The sequence below is a fragment of the Acipenser ruthenus genome, chromosome 11 (assembly GCF_902713425.1).
Source record: "Acipenser ruthenus chromosome 11, fAciRut3.2 maternal haplotype, whole genome shotgun sequence".
Classification (NCBI taxonomy): Eukaryota; Metazoa; Chordata; class Actinopteri; order Acipenseriformes; family Acipenseridae; genus Acipenser; species Acipenser ruthenus.
The window spans coordinates 14948038-14969279 of NC_081199.1; the positions used below are offsets into that span (position 1 = coordinate 14948038).

A 21242-nucleotide genomic window follows, 5' to 3' on the forward strand; every position below is an offset into this window, starting at 1 on the left:
TTTCAATGTACTTTCTAACGACAATAAAATTAAAACGCGCTAAATGTGTGAATAAGTAAATGCATATCAAAGATTAATGCAGTAGCAGCGATGAACAGAATGCCCTGTCCCATGTTCTGTAGTGCCGCTGCTGTAATAGCCTACGATTGGGTTAAACCATTTAGTAATGATTGTTTCAGGGGGCTGGAAGGCGCATGTCAAGTGGATGAGTTCTGCTTTCTATTGGTTAATATATTTCAGAAATGGAGAGGAATGTTTCATGCAGTGTCTCCTCCTACAGGAAGAAAGTACAGTTTACATCCACTATCAGTTCAATTGTCAAGTTCACTTTAAATATAGAGTTAGCGCTGACTGTTCAGTGTGTATAATGAGTGTGAACGTTTATCATTTGAGGCAATTCATAATTCTTCATAATAACACACACACGCACGGACGCACGCAAGCACACACACACACACACAGACACACAGACATATACAGTATATATATATACGAAAAAGAGGCTTGCCTGGGCCATGAAGCACTGCCAGTGGACTACTGAAGACTGGAAGAAGGTCTTATGGACTGATGAAACAAAATTTGAAATCTTCGGTTCATCACGCAGGGTTTTTGTACGCCGCCCAGTAGGCGAAAGGATGGTTCCTCAGTGTGTGACACCAACTGTCAAACATGGAGGAGTAAGCGTGATGGTCTGGGGCTCTTTTGCTGGATCCAGAGTCGGCGACTTGCACAGAGTGAGTGGCATCCTGAACCAAAACTGCTACCACAGTATTTTGCAGCGCCATGCAATACCCTCTGGTATACGCCTAGTTGGTCAGGGGTTCATCCTACAGCAAGATAATGACCCAAAACATACCTCCAGGCTATGTCAGAACTACCTTAGAAGAAAAGAACAAGACGGTAGGCTTCAAATCATGGAATGGCCAGCACAGTCTCCAGACTTAAACCCCATCGAGCTGGTTTGGGATGAACTGGACAGAAGGGTGAAAGCAAAGCAACCTACAAGTGCAACACATTTGTGGGAACTTCTGCAACAGTGTTGGGAAGAACTTTCCGAACAATATTTGATTTCCATTGTAGAAAGAATGCCACGAGTGTGTTCGGCTGTTATATCTGCAAAAGGTGGCTACTTTGATGAGTCAAAAATGTAGATGAAATTTTGTTAAACAAAACGATTCCATGATTTCTTTTTTATCTCCAATTGTTTATTTGTTCTATGCTTAAATTTCAGAGTACATTGAGACATTAAACTGCGTAAATTTCAATAGAAACTGGAAAAATTGAGGTGTTCTAAAACTTTTGACCGGTAGTGTAGATATAAGGGTAGTGAGACATCCCAAGATGATTCCAGCACCTCCAGATTTCCTATCCACCATCTGAAGGAGTCATATACCACCACCTCCCAGCAGAAAACAGGTAACCTGGCTATTATCTTAAATCTGCTGTTGGATGCTGCAACTAAATGTAATGGAAGTTTAATACATGTAAGTTGTGCTTTGGAAATTAAATAAATGTAGTCTTGTTAAGTTTCAAGTATTAGTCATTCGAGTCTTAATTATACTTTATTGATGATCATTGATAAGGACAATCACAGAATGAATGTTGTAATTATAAGACATTGAACAGTTTATACAGTTTTAACAAGGATTATTTACAGATTCAAAATCCAGTCACTTCTTCCTAGACATAGTATACTTTATAAGAATAGAAAAAATATCTATATACCTGTACATGTATACACAGTATTAAAAATGTCTTATGAAATAAAACAGTACATGTTTAGGGACGGAAATTCACAGCAGATACAAAACAGAAATGTCACCCCGGACAAATATAATTTTGAACACCTGACCATGTTTTTCTAATGCCTATACTATGCATTTAATTGCTTGACCAGTTCTTTTATATCCAGGATTTTGAGACAATCATAGCAAATAGCATTCAGGGGTAAGATTCACCAAATTATTTGATTTGTTTTATTAGTTTATAAATACAAACCTATAACAAATATATTACATGAAGTACATCACATACACAAATTGTATTATAATTTACCATCAAAGTGTTTTAAATATATGCACACACAAAATGTTTATTTACTTTATTAATATATACATTATTCACAAATGTGGACTGTAAAATTTGAAATCTTCATTTCAGGAGTCAAAAAATCCTATTGGAAATCCCATAGAAAAAATCCATTAGGAAATCCCATAGAAAAATCCTATAGGGTTTTGGATCCCTTCCAGTAGGATTTTCTAGTGGATTCCAGTAGGATTTTTTTACTGGATTCTAATATGATTCCTATAGGATTTTCTACTTGATTCCAATAGGATTCCTATAGGAATTCTACTGGATTCCAAAAGGATTTCTATGGGATTTTCTACTGATTCCAATAGGATTCCTATAGGCTTTTCTACTGAATTCTAATTGGATTCCTTATTGGATTTTTCTACTGGATTTCTTACTGGGTTTTTTCTATGGGATTCCAACAGGATTTCTTTTTTGATTTCTATCAAGATTCCTATTGGATTTTCTTCAAGTAATAATAATAATAATAATAATATAATAATAAAAACAATAATACTAATGTCATTCCTTAGGTTCTCTCAAACAGTATTACACATCTTCAGAGCAAAAGTATACATTGCAACAGTTGACTCATTTCTAATGTTATTTGCAAACAGATTTTCTGGAGTACTTCATTTAAACACGCACAGAAAACACAAAATAAAATCCTGCAAAAAGTGTGTTATTAATATTTTTTTTTATTAATTTAATTTTTTCTTCATCACTACATTTTTGAGAGATGGCTTGTCTGATTATTTTTTTTTCCATTCCTGTTTTTGCATTTATGAAATCTGCAAAATAATAATAATAATAATAATAATAATAATAATAATAATAATAATAATAATAATAATAATAATAAATCAGCACATGACAAAGTGGAAGTTCTTGGGCAAAGTCATATATTTGTTTTCATTCAGTTTTGGAAATAGGACTTTTTTTAATTTACTACAAACACATTAATTTTGTATGATTTGTATCAATTATATCTTAGGTTTTTTAATAACATTTTCACATTGAAGCACAAGTTAAGATGCTCATATGAATTTTATATTAAACATAATTACAAAAGTGCCGTGTGATTTCTCTGTAAATAAAAGTAAGCAAACTACAAACAGTTAAAGAAAAAAAAAGGATTAACTCACGAATGATGTCTGCAGTTTTCCCTGGATCCAGTGATGGTTTGGCTTCTTTGCTTCTAAAAGCATTAGAAGTCTTCCCTGTCAAGCTGTGTGTTGCTAAAGTTTTCCGTCCAAAGACTGCACAACACAGCTCTTTGGTCGCCTTCTTGGGATCCCCCCATTTTATTTTGCCAGTCTTTACAGAAATAAGTTTAAGAATAAATTAAATGGCACAGTTTTTTATAATTATAAATATTATAATAATAATTTATTATCCTGGTGATGTCACTACATCATAATTGAAGATCACTGCTCACATTTTCACCAGCTAGTACACTTCTCACATCCTGAGAGGTGATTCACTACGTTACTGTTATTTGTAGTGAGTGTTCCTTGTCTTTACTCCATGGAATTTTTGACTTTTTCAAAAATGTGTCTAACTTGGGCAGCAGGAAAACAGCCTTCTCGTATAATAGTGATTGTACCTGAAAGAGAAAATAAAACCGAGTAACAGTGTACAGTAAAAAAAAAAAGCTATCAGTCCAGGCTGCATTAAACAAGAGGGAACAGGAAAAATATCAAGGAAATACCTTCATCTATCTTCAAACAGTTGACCACAGTGGAACTGACGGTTTCATTTGATTCTCCGTCACACAGAACCCCACTGATTTTGTTCCCGAGACGTCTGTGGGAAACAAAAAGGAAATTATAGCATTTATAACAGTGACTACAAAATATTAGCTTTCCTACACTAGCCCAGTAGGTCCTTTAATGCAGGTAAATATTATTCTAACATGCAGTATTATGTATCCATGATACAACATTTTTTTCCCATTAGTACCCAGTAGACTCTCAATAATTAGGACCAACCTCACACTGCCATGAATATAGTATGGTTGCATCTGTAGAAACCAAACATCTATGATCAATATTTTTTCCAAGGCTTATTACTTTGATTAAATATATATATATATATATATATATATATATATATATATATATATATATATATATATATATATATATATATATATATTGTTACAGTTTCATGAACATAAAACAATTAGAATAGAAATGACTCTTCCTTAACGGCTGCTGGTGTGACTGTCACCTGGTCATTAGCACACAGCACAAATACTTACGTTATCACCATGTCATGGTGTGTGCTATCAGGCTCTCCACTTGGATTGGCTGAAGTGATGGTCAGTGGTCCAGTCATATTGCACAGATGGGCGGTCACTGTGTGGTCAGGGATGCTTTCTTTAGTCCCCACTCTGTCATAGGCTGGCCCGACTCCTAAACCAGAACCAAGAGAATGCTGTGAGTGTGGGTCTTTGGACAGAGCCTCTCTTACAAACTAAACTCACACAGGTTTTTGGATTTTCTTAAAGGAAACAAATGATATCCTTCCATATGATTAAAAGAGTCAACAGATGTAGCAGTGCTATAAAAGGGAGAGTGAAGTCACCTGTGGTTTTACACTGACATTGCCATAACACCCATAAACTATTAGACCAATGCAGTGATGACTGCCAGGATTTGAAACACAGACCTTGCTTTTTTCTCTAAATTATACATTCCAATTTTCGGAAGGACAAAAACATCTATTTATGTTACAAAACTAGAAACATACAACTAAACATTCAACAGGAGTTTTAAAGTACTTTCATTAAATTAACAGGTGTTTAAATAGTTCATATTACACTTAAGTTTTTTTTTCCCATTTGCCAGTCATATCAGTAATACAACTAAATAACATAAACGTACTGGGTAAAATCCTATATACATACAAACGGCAGCTGACCTAACTGCCTGTACAGTGGCAGGGATCATTTCCTTTAGATGGAAAAGCCTGTCTGAACTCACCTAGTTTATTTAGCCACTCGCCCTTCTTGACAATGCAGCTGATGCCTCCTGGGTAGACGTTCCTCATGAACTCCCAGAGCAGGGGGCTGAAGGGGGGATTGGCAGTCGACAGCTGCTCCAGGTTGGAGATGCAGATACAGATGGGCTTCTCCTGTGGGCGATCCTGAAAGAGGGACAGATGTGTGAGCTGAGAGCATGGCTCTGGAAAATGACTCTACTCCTGCCTCCATGCAAAAGAACTCTTGAGTGCTTATTTTGTACAGCACAGACAAACAAACACATAAATACGCCAGTCCATACCTTGATATTGTAGATCTTCTCTATAGCCTGTGGGTGTTTGCAGGATGCTGCCAATGCGTACACAGTATCTGTGGGAACACCACAGACCCCACCGGCATCCAGGAGTTGTGAGATGCTCAGCAGCCCACTGGTCTTTCTTGAGGTGGCGATGGAACAAGGAGGAGGAGCGGGAGTTTTGTCAGCTTTTTCCTGTGTAGCCTATAAGAAAGAGTGTATTTAAAAGCATGCTCAAATCTGCAACAATCCACTTCAGCACTTTTGTAATGACCACTGGGAATTCAAAGGCTTCGTGGACATACATTAGTTTAAGGATCTATTAAAAATCTTTATTTCATATTATTTTGAAAAAAAAAAACATTATTTTAAAACTAATTCCAATATAGCTGGATGACAACTTTACCTTCAGCAGCGGGGGCCCGAGAGGCAGCAGCTCCTTTGTGAAGATGGAATTTGCAAGGGAGGCCAGAGTACCATCCAAACAGATCAAAGAGAAGATGGCCAGCATCGCAACTGTAATGGAAAACCAACTTAGTTTTATCACCATCCTTGGAAAGAAAATGTACTGGAGTCTACAGGCAGGCTCCATAGAGGTAGTGCATGTGTGTAACAAAACAGACATCAGACCCAACAATGGTAACATTGGGGAGAAACAGGAGAGATTGCCATGCGTGAACTGTAGGTGAGCCAAAAGTCTAGGATCTGTTGAGTTCAGTTCAATCAAAAGCCAAAGATGAATACTCTAGTCTAAGGAAAACATTTACTCAAGAACTTAACCCGTTTGATTGCCAATCCAAACACAGAATATGTTTTCATTAAGGATCAATTATTAGCCATTATGTATGGTGTTCGGGTGATAGATGTCTGCCTTCCTAATTCAAATTGTTAAAATAACAAGTTGCTGTTAATCTTTGCTCCAGGTTTGACTTTGGGGAAGGAGAAGGGGAGACTCTTACTTTCCAGTTGGTAAGGCAGTCTGCCCAGTGTGGAGAGCAGGAAACACACCACAATCACCTCCATCACAACATTTACATAGGCACCTTGGGAAAGAGAGGAAAAAACACACCAACACACATTAATATTTTCCATCCATTTACTCTGACACTTTTCTTTTCACTCCAACTGAACAAACCCCTAAATGTTAGACAAAGATCAAATTCTGTTAAAAAATGACTTACCTATAATCATTAGGAAGCCATTAATTACCAAGAAAGCTACAGCCCCAGCTGTGAATCCACCAGCAAAATCAGTAGAAATGCCAAGTAACACACCTACAAAATAAAGACATTATTTTAATAATTTTAAAAGCAAAACATTCCCAACTAAGAAAATCATGAATTAGGTGCAGGGCAGTCATGGACATCCTCAGGGGGATTTCACAAATAGAAAGTGTTTAGCTTGTTCTAGAATCCCTATATCATGTGTGCAGTCAAACAGAGCTACTCTTTTTTACAACAGGGATATACATCTTTTATTTATTACTTTCAACACTTATATACTTCCTCAACCACTTTATTTAACTAAAACAGGTTGCACTTCCACTGATATGACTGTTGCCTACAACAGGGGTTTATTAAAACAAATTGGTCGATCACTGTAAAGTTATCATGTGAATCTACTTAAAAAGACAACTGCCTTTGCCTTTTCCCCTTATTAAAACATACCTGCAAACCGATACCAGGTCCAGGTAGCCCAGATGGCAGCATAGCAGGATGGGATAATGGGCCCAAAGTGCCTTCCCTTCTGGATGTCCAGTCGGCTCACGTAAACCTGGATGATTGCTCCAGGGATCAGTACCCAGGGGACGGTGAGATGGAGGATGGTGGGGTGCACGTCCTGGCTGTGGATGGCAGAGAGGGCAGCTATGCCATTGGTCACGTAGAAAAGGGCATCAGGTAGCTCTGTAACGGTGCTGAGAGGGAGGTCTTGGGGTTTCACCCAGCACCGTTTGATGAGTCCCAGAACATCCTGGAGCTTCTCTGTGGATAGTGGCTGCACCCCAACAGGGATCAAGGTCTTCTCCCCTATGGAATTGATGAGTCGGGCAAAGATACCGTAGAGAGACAGGGCTGTAAACAAGCTACAGATCACCCCAAAGAAGATGTAGTAGTCCCCCAGTGGGATCTGGGAGATTGTGGATACTGTGAGCAGGAGGAATAGCAAGTTATGGGCCACCTCTAGCACATCCATGTTGAGTGACATCAAGCAGAGAACAATGGCGGTCGCTAGGAAGAACCAGTCACCAACCATCCTTTCTCGCCCGCTGACCGCTCCCTCTCTGTCGATGAGAACTGACAGCACAAACTCCTCCTATGACTTCACCAGCCAGTAGGTGCTGTGCAGACAAAACTTGGTTGTGTGGTAGACGTCTTTTCGTAGGTAGGCATAGTAACTGGAGAAAAGCTGGGAGAAAGTGTTGATAGTAACCCAAATAGTGACCACAAAGAAGGATGGTAGGTAGCCAAAGCAGAAGGCGGCAAAGATGAAAGGAGAGATTGTGTCGCACAGGTATCCCAGTGCCATGGGTTTAGCATATTGGGTGTTCTTCTTCTTTTCTTCTCCTATTTTTTGGGAGTTGCTGTTGTTGGCCGTCCCCAGGAGCAGCACATCAAAATGGGGGGTCCAAAAGCCCTTGAGGATGTAACGTTGCATGACACCTTTCAGGAGCAAGGATGCCGCTCCATAAAGCCCACACATGAGGATCACCAGCTCCAGGACCCCGGAGACCACTAGAGCCCACCCCCCGACAAGCCCCGCTGCCTCAAAGATCAGCGTCAAGGTGATGGCCCCAAAGACAAAAGGCATGATGTAGTTTACAGTGGCAGAGCAGAAGGACAGGATAAATGAGATGGAAATGTAAGCGATTAGCCCTGCTATAGCAGACTGACCTATTGGTGGAGTAGCCAATTCTGTATTTCGAAAAGTGCAGTTGGCTGGATATAGCTGGTCAGTGGAGTTGGTGCTGTTAATAGAGGGTGGAAAGGCACCCAGGACTATACGGGTAGACCCATAGCTGCCCCAGAGAGCAGCAAATGCGATGAAGGATGTCCCACTTAAGTGATCATACTTCCGGAAGGATAGGAGCCCAGCCAACAGCTGAGTTACCCCCCCAATCAGAATCAGTTGAACACCTGTGAAATGTAGATAGGTAGAAGTCAGAGTCCAGCAAGGTCACCTAACAAACAAACTTCAAAGTAATTATCAGCTGTGCTATTACAGGTCCCCTTATTGTTGTGCTGAAGATCTTTCATTTCTTTTTTAAAACATTAGCATAAAGGGTCACTGTATGTTCATATTGTTTTTCTAATAGAATACCAACTTTATTTGCTGCACCTCAGCCTTACACCCATGGTCTGTAAGACTGTATTGAAGCATATAAGAGTGATATAATATTACGAAACATCTTAAATATCATAGAAGAGATCAGTACAGGATGAATTGGTGTTTAGAGAACATGGAATCCTTTTTTTGCCTAAGACACAGATAGATTGTGTTTTTACCAGCCAGAATGTGCTCCACTCCCTGGGATGGTACACCAGTCTGTGCTCCGTTGAAGTTCTGCAGAAGAACGAGGAAAGCACTGATTCCATTGGCCAGGAGGCCCAGGACCCCCGACTCTCCATAGAACATGGCCACAAATTCATCTGCACTCGACATCTTCTTAACATCAAACCTCTGTCAAATTAAAAAATCATTGAGTACACTCAGCCAACTTTAGCAGGCTTCAATGAGACGGTGCCCACTGGAACATCACAGCATCAACTGTGAATCAAACTTAAAATCAATCAGTGCAAGAGCCGGCTTTTCATTTTGATTTGCCGTAATGAAAGCTCAGTTCTATTGGACAGCAAATACCAAACAAAGACACAACTGGTACACATTTATTGTATTATCCACCACAAACAGCCAATCAATACTTTGTACCAATGAAAGCAACCAGTCTGTACCCACAACTGCCAAATCAGCCAATCACAGCCTGTCAGCTCGACTGGAGCTCAGTATCTTTCAGCAACAACAAACCCGAGAAACTGACATTTCAGTAATGTTGTTCCATTTAGATATCTGGTACTGCCCAGATAAACAATTAAAATGGATACACCAGAATGTTTATTTTCTGCTTTTCCTTTAAAGTGATTTGGAGTTCATATGCACATATGACTGATTTTTATGGTAAACACTGTACAGCTGATCGCAAAATCAGAGTCAAACTACTTCCTTAAACAAGCATGACTGATACACAATGCTATTGAAAAAGAAGAAAAGGCTTGAACAAAACACCCAGGAGTGTCGACATGCATGAGGAAATTCCTGAATCTAGCTATCAGTGATCTATCTGCCTGCCAGCCAAGGAACAGTTAGCAATACCAGTACCAACTTAATGCACCATAAAGCATACAAATGAAACTGCATAACCATGTACTAAGAGAATAAAAGGGATATCCGCCCCATTATTTGTATATACATATACACAAACTACATAAAAAAAACAAAGAAACAAACAAACAAACAAACAAACAAACAAACAAACAAACAAACAAACAAACAAACAAATAAATAAATCAATGTTTTTATTAAATTGTGGGTAATATAATCTGTGTCAATAGTAAACTGAACTAAGTGGTCTTTTCAAAAACACAACATATTTTCCACAGTGCCAGTTTATGACAGAGGCATTTTATTTAAGTCTTAAGCATACTTGTTCAGTACAGTATAGTTCAATATAGTATGGTGCCTCATGAAAGCATATGTCAGATAACCAGGTAGATATTCTATGAATCCTATTATGTGATTTATTGCAAATTATTATAATGATATATATATATATTTTAATGAAATATATTACCCACCCTGTATATATACTTTGTAAACTTAACTATTTGTTCATGTAAAAATGTAATAAATTAATTATACTGGTTTATGAAAAAGCTTGCCAATTTGATCTACTTATCTTTAGTGTTTGTAAAGGAAATATTCTGCCCAGTCTTTGTGTTTCTTTTATTATATACTGTATGGTATGTGATAATAATTATTATCACACTCATGAGGATGGGCACCCCCAATGCATGCAGTATCTGATATATATGTTTTATAATCATCTACATTTCTACTAGTTAACTAAAATACAGTTGGTATTTTTAATAATACAAAAATGATCACACACTATATAACAGAATTTACATTAAACAAAATACATTTAAATAGTTTCTATATAATCAAACAAGCATTTGTCTAACTGTAAAAATATGAAACAAGATTGGTATTACAGTACCTGGCCAAACTCTGGTGAGAGTTTATTTTTTATAGAACCTCTCTCTCAAGCAGGGGAGGAGTCTCCCAGTGCCAAGTTCTCAGTAAGTGTCCTCCCAGAACAGAAAGAGGGTTATTCCCCAACATTCCAGACCTCTTCTTGGTCATTACATAACCCATTTCCTGGTCAAATTAGAAAAATCCCCCCAATTAGTTGAATAGTTTCACTAAAAGAAGGAGGGGTTTTGGAACCTGGAGGAAGATCGGCATCCAGATATGAAAGAATATAAAGAGAGGATGGAACCACAGCAAAATATCAGCTCAGTGACAGAACTTTGTTGTTACACAGCAATCTACTGAACACCATCATGCTCTCAGCACTCAAGGTAATTATTGCATTGAAACTCTTAGAAATGTATGCATTTTTATTTTGTATTTTACTATTATTATTATTATTATTATTATTATTATTATTATTATTATTATTAGTAGTAGTAGTAGTAGTAGTAGTAGTATTAATAGTCGTAGTAGTAGTATTTTCTGTCATATATCATATTGATTTTATTTAATTTTTTTCCCTTTTTAAATTAGTTTCAGAGAACCTCGAGGCACTTTTCCTGCCTGCGACTTCTACATAAATCTGCAGTTGAAGGTAAACATTTTTTAAAAAGCTATTTAATTAAAAAAAAAAAAAAACTGTGTAAATAATGTCAATTTTAAGGATTTCATACCATCACCAATTGAATGGACCCAGTTGTCTTTAAGTGTTGGTATTTTAGTCCATTATTGTAGAGTTGATGCTCTGAATACTAAAGTGAAGCACAGGCAGAGACTGACCTGCTGTTTGTTGTCCTGCAGTGCAAGAAAGGCCTGCCCCAGAGGAGACAATCACCAGCAGTTTTGGAGGGTTCATCCACTTGGTGCACCCGGGCCAGCTGTCAGATACTGTGCTGCACCGCAGTAAGAGGATGATCCTGGACAGCATCGGGGTGGGGCTGCTGGGAAGCAGCTCCCATGTCTTCGAGCTGGCTCTGCAGCACTGCCAGGTAATCCTTCAGCTGAGGCTTACACTGGGCTATGGTACAGAGGGCACACAGGCTGCTGACCTTAGTGGCCCCAAAGGTAACAATGCTGTCCTAAAATGATGGCCAAAGAAGTGGGCCCTGGCTGTACAATTTTAATATCAACCATTCCTTCAGTACTTACCCCATTTTTGAAAAGTTTCTTTGAACAGTCACCATTCCAATTGAGGTTTGCATTGTCAAACCAGGGTGATGATAATCAAGAATTTAACTTGCTTGTTTCCATCTTGTTTCCAAGAACGTTGACACCCTATAATGATCTGTGATTAACTCTCTTTGCAGCAAATGTATGCTCCAGATTATATCAGTTCAGTCTTTGGTCGAAGGCACACAAGACTCTCTCCAAGTCTGGCAGCCTTTGTAAATGGAGTAGCGGTAAGTCAGTGTATTTGTTGGCTGGCATGTTTTAATGTCAGGTTTGTTTACACAGTGCTCAGCCCTTTCAAATTGTAAAAATGTAGTCCATGAAATGAGCACATTCTAGCAGCTGACGAGCTCTGCAGCTCGTGTCTGTGGCTGGTCATTTCCTCATTACACTTCCTGCAACTAATTTCCATGAAAACACCTCTTGAAATACAGCATTCCAAAATGATACGCTTAAAAAAAAAAAAGACAATGTAAATGTAAATGTATTTATTAATTTAAAATTTAAAATGATATAAGCACAAAATAATCCAAACATAAAATTATCATGAACAGAGGCTGGGTTGCCAATATTTACTATCAGTATATACAGTACACAAATCAATAGATCTTGTAAGAGATGATGTGTTATTATTTCAACATAAAATAGTTTAAAACGTTTGTTTTATCTCTAGTTTTAAGTAATTGTTTGAGAAAAGCAAACAAGAGCACTTTACAGGTTACTTAGCAGATGATTAAGGAGTAGTTCTATGAGAAAGTCAAAGGAGAAAAACTTCTGAGATCTGAGGCTAAACATTTTCATAATGCAGAAAATTAAAAACCAATGTAATGCCTTAATTGTGTAAATATAATACTTAAATAATTTTATTTGTTCATTATACTGGATATTTGCCCATCAGGGAGTGACTGTATTCAGGACACATTCCATTTATCCTGTTCTTTTTCTTTTTTTTTTGAAAAGTGAAAGCTCAGGTTTGTATTCATGTCCTTGAGTTTCTTTTGTAGAAAGATGGGGCACTGCCAGGCTTCCTCACAGTCAGGAATGTCAGTGGAGATCACACTGTACCAGGTGCTTACTGTGCCCGCATGTTCTTCTTTACAGGTCCATTCAATGGATTTCGATGATACCTGGCACCCAGCCACCCACCCCTCAGGGGCAGTCCTTCCTGCCCTGCTCGCTATTGCTCAGATGTTACCTGGCAACGCCAAGCCCAGTGGGATGGACCTCCTGCTAGCTTTCAACGTGGGCATTGAGATTCAGGGTCGGCTCATGAGGTTCTCCAACGAAGCCCAAAACATCCCCAACAGGTGAGGAGACTGCTGCCGAACAAACTTGGCACAATACTGTAGTGCTGCCAAGGAGGAAGTGTGCCAATAATCTTCCAGCATGAATGAGACAGTGTTTGAATTTGAAAGCAAATCTTAATCTGTTTTTCATTGGGTTTTTTTAGCCTCACAGTGATTATGTTGTTTTTATTGGAAATTATTATTACACTTTCCTAGTAAAATAAAATGTTTTCTTAGAAGGCATGATAAGAAACGTTTGTCTACCCGAGGTTGTTTTTAAATCAGAATTTTAAAACCATTAAAAGCATATATAATGTAAAATACTCTCTCAGTTACCAGGATGGTCATGCCAGTGTTTCTCCCTTCAGGTTCCATCCCCCGACTGTAGTGGGCCCTCTGGGTAGTGCTGCTGCCTGCTCCCATCTGCTTTCCCTGGATCGCTTGCAGTGCTCAAACGCCTTGGCGATTGCTGCTTCACTGGCAGGGGCTCCCATGGCCAACGCTGCCACTCAATCCAAGCCTCTTCATATTGGGAACGCAGCCCGACTTGGTCTGGAGGCGGCACTGCTGGCATCCCGGGGCCTGGAGGCCAGCACACTGATCCTGGACTCGACCCCAGGCTGTGCTGGCTTTAGCGCCTTCTACAACGACTACCTGCCTCAGGCACTGCCCTCCCCGGTGGAACATGATCCCCGCTTCCTGCTAGAGGACCAGGACATAGCCTTCAAGCGCTTCCCTGCACACCTGGGGATGCACTGGGTGGCAGACGCAGCGTGCTCAGCACGGGAGCTTTTGGTCAACACCGTAGGGGGGTTCCACCCCTCTATGATCCAGAACATCCTACTGAGAATCCCCCTCTCCAAATATATCAACCGGCCCTTCCCTGAATCCGAGCACCAGGCCCGACACTCCTTCCAGTTCAACGCCTGCACTGCTCTGCTGGACGGCGAGGTCAGTGTCCAATCCTTCAGCCCAGCCTTCCTGGACCGTCCTGAGCTGCTCAGCCTCCTAAGCAGAGTACAGGTCGAGCACCCCCAGGACAACCCTGCCAATTTCAATAAGATGTACGCAGAGGTGCTGGTGACCCTCACAACGGGCGATATCTTGAAGGGTCGTTGCGACACCTTTTATGGACACTGGAGGAAGCCACTGAGTCGTGACAGTCTGCTGAAAAAGTTCCGGGCCAACGCTGGGGCAGTCCTGCCAGGAGAGAGAGTGGAGGCCATCATTGATGCCGTGGAGAACATAGAAGACATGCAGGACTGCTCCCACCTCACCATGCACCTGGAGTGAAGGGCTTCATGACATCCTTTGATGACATACACTTGAAGAAAACAATATGAAATGATTGGGGAAATGATCTTTATGCCATTTGTGTTTTGTTTTACTGTATTATTATTATTATTATTATTATTATTATTATTATTATTATTATTATTATTATTGTTATTATTATTATTGTTGTTGTTGTTGTTGTTGTTGTTGTTGTTGTTGTTGTTATATAGTGCATAATTTTATTGATTATTTACCAGTCATACTCAATTGTAAGTAAAGCACAGTTCACATGGATTATGCAATGTATATACTCTCAATTCTGCTAGCACTGTGAATCTCAGTATTGCTCTATTTATTGAATTCTTGTTATTTTATTTGATCTTTTACAAAGATTTATTGTGTGTAATTTCAGACTTTTGTATCGGAATTGCAATACTGTTGATTTGTGTAACAGGTCACTAATTTGGAAGATATCTTCTGTCAATTCAATCAATTAAATCATCAAATGTGAAATCAATGTAATGCCCCAAGTGTGCAAATATAATACAAATGAAACAATTGTAATTGCTTTGGTGTTTATATTTTATTTAATTGAAAAAGATTACTAGTTTACAGTGTTTAAGGTGTACAATAATACAGTACTTGTACATTGTTAAGTGATATAAATGTATTGTATATACTGCAGATAATAAATTGGTAAAATGAAGTGTTCTCTTTTGAAATCAATTGCCCATGCAAGGGGATATTTCCTTTCCTCTCCTTCAAATTACATCAATAGACAAACTGCAGCGTGAGACTACAATGAGAAATGTCCTACTTTAGGTTACAGAAACCGTCCATGCCATTTTATAACCAAATATCATAGCATACTGATACAATCTACAAGAGAACTATTAATCGGAAACATTGGTTATTTCATTTTCTTTAACTTCTATTTCTGTTCACATTTGGCATTGGGGGCAGCACAATAAAAGTTAAAAATATATGACAAACATTATTTGTTATTGGAAACAGTCTCAGTTTAAAAGAAAGAGAATACTTGGTGGGTTTCATGAGGTACTTCCACAAGAATGCAGGTCTACTCCTCTCCTGTTCTCTCGTGGCAAGGAAAACAGGCCTCGTTCACTTTATTGACCACAGCTGAATTCAACAAGAGGTTGCAATTGAACAAACTGTACCCAGCACTCCTATAAACAGAGCAAGGAACACGGAAGATATGTTTTGCAGCGGCCTGAATTCAAGAAAATGTTGGAACAGTTGTGTCAATACTCATGAAACACTGACAGCACATGCTTTTTAATTAATCAATAACAGTAATAAATAGCCACCATTGACTGCCAGGACTTATTCAATGTTGCAAGTCCACGTGTTGTTAAAATTATTCTGGAGGGGGCCATTTCACATATTGTAAGGTACCTGCATTTGAGACCCCATCTCTACAGGGGGTCCTCTCCTGCTTTACTTTAATACACCTGGGCGGTCCTGTCCTGTAGTTTTGTATGTTAGCAATTTGGAAGAAACACAGCCTACACATCTACATAAGCAAGAACCAGCAACAGTAAGATGGAGTGGAGTGGGACATTGAGCTTATAAAATCTGTATTGTATAAAAAGAAAACCAAAAATAATAACATTTTAAACTTCAAATTAAGTTTTCTGTAAACTTATGGGATCATTTTTAATATTAGTGTTTGCTGCCAGCTTCTACCTAACCTAGAATCATCTGGGAATGTAAATAACCTATCAAACTTCCCCAAATAAGTCTTTCCTCACCTAACAAAATAGTTATCTCCCCAGAAATCTCCCCAATTCCAGGTGTGGTTTATCCCTGAGGGATAGAGGTTGATCAGTTAAGAGTTGGAGCTCCAATTGAGCTGGTGTAATTTGTGTCTAGCGGGTGAAACAGACAAATGCAGGGTATGCATTGACATGCATTCAGCAACAAATGATGTTATTATTGTATGATTTAAATGTATTGTTTGTGTTGATTTAGAACGGGTGATGTTATTATTGTATGATTTAAATGTATTGTTTGTGTTGATTTAGAACGGGTGATGTTATTATTGTATGATTTAAATGTATTGCTTGTGTTGATTTAGAACGGGTGAATGTTTGTTAATGTAAAAACCCCATCCCCCTAAACTTGTGCAAACTCGTCATCTCCAGATTGATTAAGTGTTTGCTAATCCGGAGATAACCACATCTATAAAAACCCGCAGCATTTTCTGACCTGGGTGGGTGCACAGGAAGAAGGAGCGTGAGTGAGCGAATAAGCAAGCAAGCAAGCAAGCAAGCAAGCAAAGGAGAAAGTATCAAAAGAAAACAGACAATTGCCACTTGTTTGGTGGAGGTATTTGTGTTTATTTGGCTCTGTGAGCAGTGTTTTTTGTTGGATTTTTTATTTATTTGTGTAATAAATACACGCACCAGCGCTTCAACCTGCAGTACCCGTGTTCGTGTGTCAACTTACTGATCTGGGGACATCACTTATTGCAAATTTAGAAACACAATCTTCTGTCAAATATAAACCACAAATGTCACTGACCTCTTCCAACCGAAAGAGCTGCTATGACACTGCTCTGGCTGCCACACGATATGACATAAAAGTTGAATAACGTTAATAGAAATTACTGGAGGGGAAACAAATTAGTTTAAACACTTGAATGAATTCCAGTGAAGATAAATAGTTTCTGTTGGAATAACTGTTTCTTCCTGATTCAAGCTTATACTATTCTCTCAACTAGTCTTAAACGTGACGCACCCCTAGCAAAGACTAACAACAGCCAGGCTGTGATTTTTCTAAGTTTTAAAAAAATATATATATATTTAACAATATCAGCAACAAACATCCCGGCTACAGCTGTAAAATCTAAATTGGATAACTGGATAAACTGTAAGACCTAGAAGTATTTCGGCAAGAAAATGAGGTGTTAGTATCATGGTAATGTATAATAAATTGTATGTGGAAAAACATGTTGTCTTCTCAAGATGTTAGGCAGATGTACAGACAGAGAGCTCATGTTTCCAGATATATGCAGAACTGTAAGTGTGATACCCATGGGCATGGACAGAGAGACAGCCAGGTATATCCCCAGTCCAATTCTCCCATACAACACACATTGCTGTTTCATACCCATGACTTTCTTGTCATGTTAATAGACTTTCCTCCCCTGTCTGAACCCCCTCTCATAAAGAAAGATTGACTTCATTTAACATTTCCACGCATCTTTACCTGGTTTACCTGGGTGCAGGTGCATTGCAGAGAAATGTAATCCTACACTTCCTCATATAGGGATATATATATGTAAATGATAAGATGCATTCAGGGGAAGGACACCCACCCAGTGAAGGTATGCAGGACTCTCCATTACACTTCCTTTACAGTATTTCCTCAAACACCCTTCTAGTATGACATGCATGCTGCCCTGCTACAATCTGTGCCTGATTTAAAAATCCCCTTTCTAGACCCTTGCCATTTCCTGAACTGGACCAACAGTGGTGCTCATTTTTTCTTAAGTAAAGAATTTGTTAACCATTTGGAAAACAAACAAACAAAAATATCCCCAGAGACATTTCCTTTATCCTTCTTTCTCTCATTTTCACCTCTTCATTACACTTGTGTTTATTTGTCATCCTTCCTTTTGTTTCACTTTGCTTCATCAATGTGTTATTTATTTACTTATTTTAGTTTTTGTTTCCTTTAAACTTTATGCACTTCACAAACTAGACGCCCCTCTTAGATAATTTGTGCATCTAGTCTGGGTAGGGCTTGTTTAAACTTCTCCTTTAAAAAGCCAACAGGATGTAATGACTGAAATTATTTAATTTGCAAAGTGAATCTAAGCAACAAGGAGAACAAAAGATTAACACTCTCTTTTATATTGTATTATGGAGTCTATTTTAAAAATGTAAATCTAGATTCTTCACGACTTTGTCACACTGTATTTGTAATGTTAATACTGTAAGTAAATCCCAGCTGGGTTAACACTGAGTTAAAGAGCAGGGGTATTTACATATGCCACTCTTTAGATCATTGAAATAGACTCCTGGGTGTGTTTTGCCTCATTCACGATTGCTTTTTCTGCTTTGATCATTATGTATTTATCAGGCTTACTAACTAATGTTTCTCAAAAAGCTCAGAAAAAAAACCTGAATTTCTGAACTGAGGTTTAACCTATGGACTAGAGGGGTCTTTATTTGACTTTAATGCCCTTTTTGAAGAGTTTTAAAGACCACAAAACTTTTAAATTTAACAGGCCAGCATATGTGTTGCCAGAGACCCAGATACCATCATTACATAAGCACACAATGTAACCTATATTACCAGTAAAGCAAGAAAAACTGGGTTTTCTGTAACTGCATAAAGTTTCCCTTTTGTCATACAAAATATGTACATCATAATAGCATCTCTAAAAAAAACTTAAAGGAAATTGAATTAGGTGTGAATAGGTGACGATGATGTCATATAGACAGCATAGCTGGGGGCACACTTATTATCTCATAAGCATGTCAGTGCTTTTCTTTTGTTTTCTATTTTTAAATTTAAATGGTAGATTAAACTAATCAGACAGGTGTTATGCAACGGATAACCATAAATCAAAATGACAAACATCAACATACTAGTTTTTTTTAACGCAGTAATACTTTAGTTTCTCTTTAGTTTCCAGAATTTGGGACGTTATCTAAAAACCAAAGCGGCCCAGAATTTGGGACATTATCTGCAAACCAAATCGGCCCAGAATTTGGGACATTATCTTAAAAGCAAAGCGGCCCATAATTTGGGACTTAAATGAAAACAGGGGCAGTCTATATATGTAAAACTGTGATTGCATTAGCGATAAACTAATGTATCCTCTAACAAAACTGCAATAGTGTATACATTTTATATTAAAATATATCGCAAAACCGATTATAGATATATGCTACTTGAAAGAAAAAAGTACACCACCACAGAAAGACAATTCTTACATTCGTGCATAACATGATAATTCATATAAAATAATCACCCATAGATTGTTATATCAGTACAGCGTAATACCACATTATATTTTAATGGAAAGGTTGTGGAAAGCAGGAGTTGTGATTCAGGAGAGTCTAAACTTTTGCAATTATTTATTTATACATATTTATATTTTTGTGTTTTATGTAAAATGTGTTTGTTTGTTTATCTGTTTATCATAATAGTTTTAGTATATTTGTGAGTCATTGTTGTTTGTTTAGCTGGTCATAGATCAGCAGAAACTCCGATATGGCGTGTAGTTCGGGGAGAGGGGGGGGGGGGTACTGACTCGCCGGCACGGCTGCCGATGTGTGCCTGATATCCGGGTGTCACTGGATGAATGCCTCGTAGCAGTAGGAGAGATTGTGGGCTTTAATAAAATAAAATCGGCATCGAGGATGAATAAAGCTCTAGTCATCTTTTTAACTGATGTGGATTTGGTAAATAAGCTAGTGGAGGAGGGGGTTAGTGTGCAGGGGTCTTTTATTGAAGTTTCTCCTTTAGTAACACCTGTAACCAAAGTAATACTGTCTAATGTCCCTCCCTTCTTAAAAAATGAGTTACTGGAAAGAGAGTTATCAAGATACGGAAAATTAATGTATCCCATTAAAACGATTCCTCTGGGATGTAAAAATCCCAATGTAAAACATGTTCCCTTTCAAGTCAAAAATAACCATCAAGGTATGGGATATTGCCGTCAGGCAGTAGCGATTGGCTGAGCTTTATAGCAAAGCTGCCGATAGGCCTCTGCGCGAGCTGCCACGTAAGCCCGCCCCCTTGGGAGCTTACTATACGCAGCGCGCAGAGACTCACTTCCTCTTTTGTCTTCAGCATTGGTAGCGGTAGGTATTAGAGCCTGTAGCTGATTGTACTCAATAATCTTAAAGCTTGAGAAGCTGGCTATTGCCCCTTCTCGGAGTTGATTTCAGTTACACTCTTCGGAGTCGTTATTATTATTATTTAAGGATTTTATATAATTGTGTATATTTTTATATATTTTTATATATTTCCTTCACGCTTTGCTTTGCATCGCGTTGTCTCGTGGTCTCCCGTCTTTCCTTTAATAATTAATTTTGATTATTAGTGTTGTGTTTTGGGTTGTATTAAAATATATATTTCTGTGTGTATTTGTATATTTTGTGACGCACGTTGCGTTGGCCTTGGCCGCGCGCGTGTCTGCAGCCCCGGTCTTGCCTTGGCTAGACCGCGTGTGTGGAGCCTGCTCTGCTGTCTCCCACGTACTGCCTGCGGTGAAAAAAAAAACAAAAAAAAAAACTGCGTGGTAGTTGTACTGTGCCCACATATATTGTGTCCCAGTCACATAATCACCACCAGCAGTACTGCTGCAGCGAAAAAAAAAAAAAAAAAAAAAAAAATCCCATTCACTACACAGAGGAAGACGACCACTAAGCCTCAATCCCCTGCACCAACAGGTAAGTAGTGCACAGCACCCAGGACACTGTACCAGCACATAGCGTCTCCGCTCTGCGGGTCAGCTGACGCTTAGGCGTCTGTGCTAGCGTTCTATGCTCGGTACTCACGCTCCGGCGTGCTGCGCTTAGGCGCTTGGTGTCGGCGCTTTGCCACTTGGTGCAGCGCTTCGGCGCTTTGTGCAGCGCATCAGCGCTTGGTGCTAGCGCGTCTGCGCTTGGGGACTTCGGTGCATCGACGCTCGGTGCACGCACCTCGACGCTCGACGCTTCGGCGCTCGACGCTCGGTGCACGCACCTCGACGCTTCGGCGCTCGACGCTCGGCGCCTCGACGCTCGGTGCACGCACCTCGACGCTCGACGCTCGGTGCACGCACCTCGACGCTCGACGCTTCGGCGCTCGACGCTCGGCGCATCGACGCCTT

At 39.1% G+C, this 21242-nt stretch overlaps 2 protein-coding genes across 2 annotated transcripts; one reads left to right on the forward strand and one right to left on the reverse strand.

Annotated features, from left to right (window-relative positions):
* Window positions 1-4276: 4276 nt before the first annotated feature.
* Window positions 4277-5658, reverse strand: LOC131739330 (threonylcarbamoyl-AMP synthase-like). Its single transcript, XM_059032695.1, has 4 exons — window positions 5614-5658; window positions 5358-5555; window positions 5058-5220; window positions 4277-4302 (listed from the first exon to the last, which is right to left on the reverse strand). Exons 1-4 carry the CDS (start codon window positions 5656-5658, stop codon window positions 4277-4279), a joined length of 432 nt encoding a protein of 143 aa, XP_058888678.1.
* A 5245-nt stretch (window positions 5659-10903) lies between these two features.
* Window positions 10904-15095, forward strand: LOC131739427 (cis-aconitate decarboxylase-like). The gene is made up of 6 exons (XM_059033392.1): window positions 10904-10987; window positions 11193-11253; window positions 11460-11647; window positions 11966-12058; window positions 12930-13135; window positions 13483-15095. Exons 1-6 carry the CDS (start codon window positions 10970-10972, stop codon window positions 14405-14407), a joined length of 1491 nt encoding a protein of 496 aa, XP_058889375.1. The 5' UTR covers window positions 10904-10969; the 3' UTR covers window positions 14408-15095.
* Window positions 15096-21242: the final 6147 nt, after the last annotated feature.

Bases quoted from the DNA above. Each gene is read 5' to 3' on its own strand.
- LOC131739330 (XM_059032695.1), bottom strand. From the start codon at position 5,658: ATGTATGTCCACGAAGCCTTTGAATTCCCAGTGGTCATTACAAAA. The intron at 5,556-5,613 runs GTGCTGAAGTGG...TCTTTCTTATAG, and splicing joins TCCCAGTGGTCATTACAAAA to GCTACACAGGAAAAAGCTGA. The intron at 4,303-5,057 runs GTGAGTTCAGAC...GCTAATGACCAG, and splicing joins CGAGTGGCTAAATAAACTAG to GTGACAGTCACACCAGCAGC.
- LOC131739427 (XM_059033392.1), top strand. The intron at 11,648-11,965 runs GTAATCCTTCAG...CTCTCTTTGCAG, and splicing joins TGGCTCTGCAGCACTGCCAG to CAAATGTATGCTCCAGATTA. The intron at 13,136-13,482 runs GTGAGGAGACTG...TTCTCCCTTCAG, and splicing joins GCCCAAAACATCCCCAACAG to GTTCCATCCCCCGACTGTAG.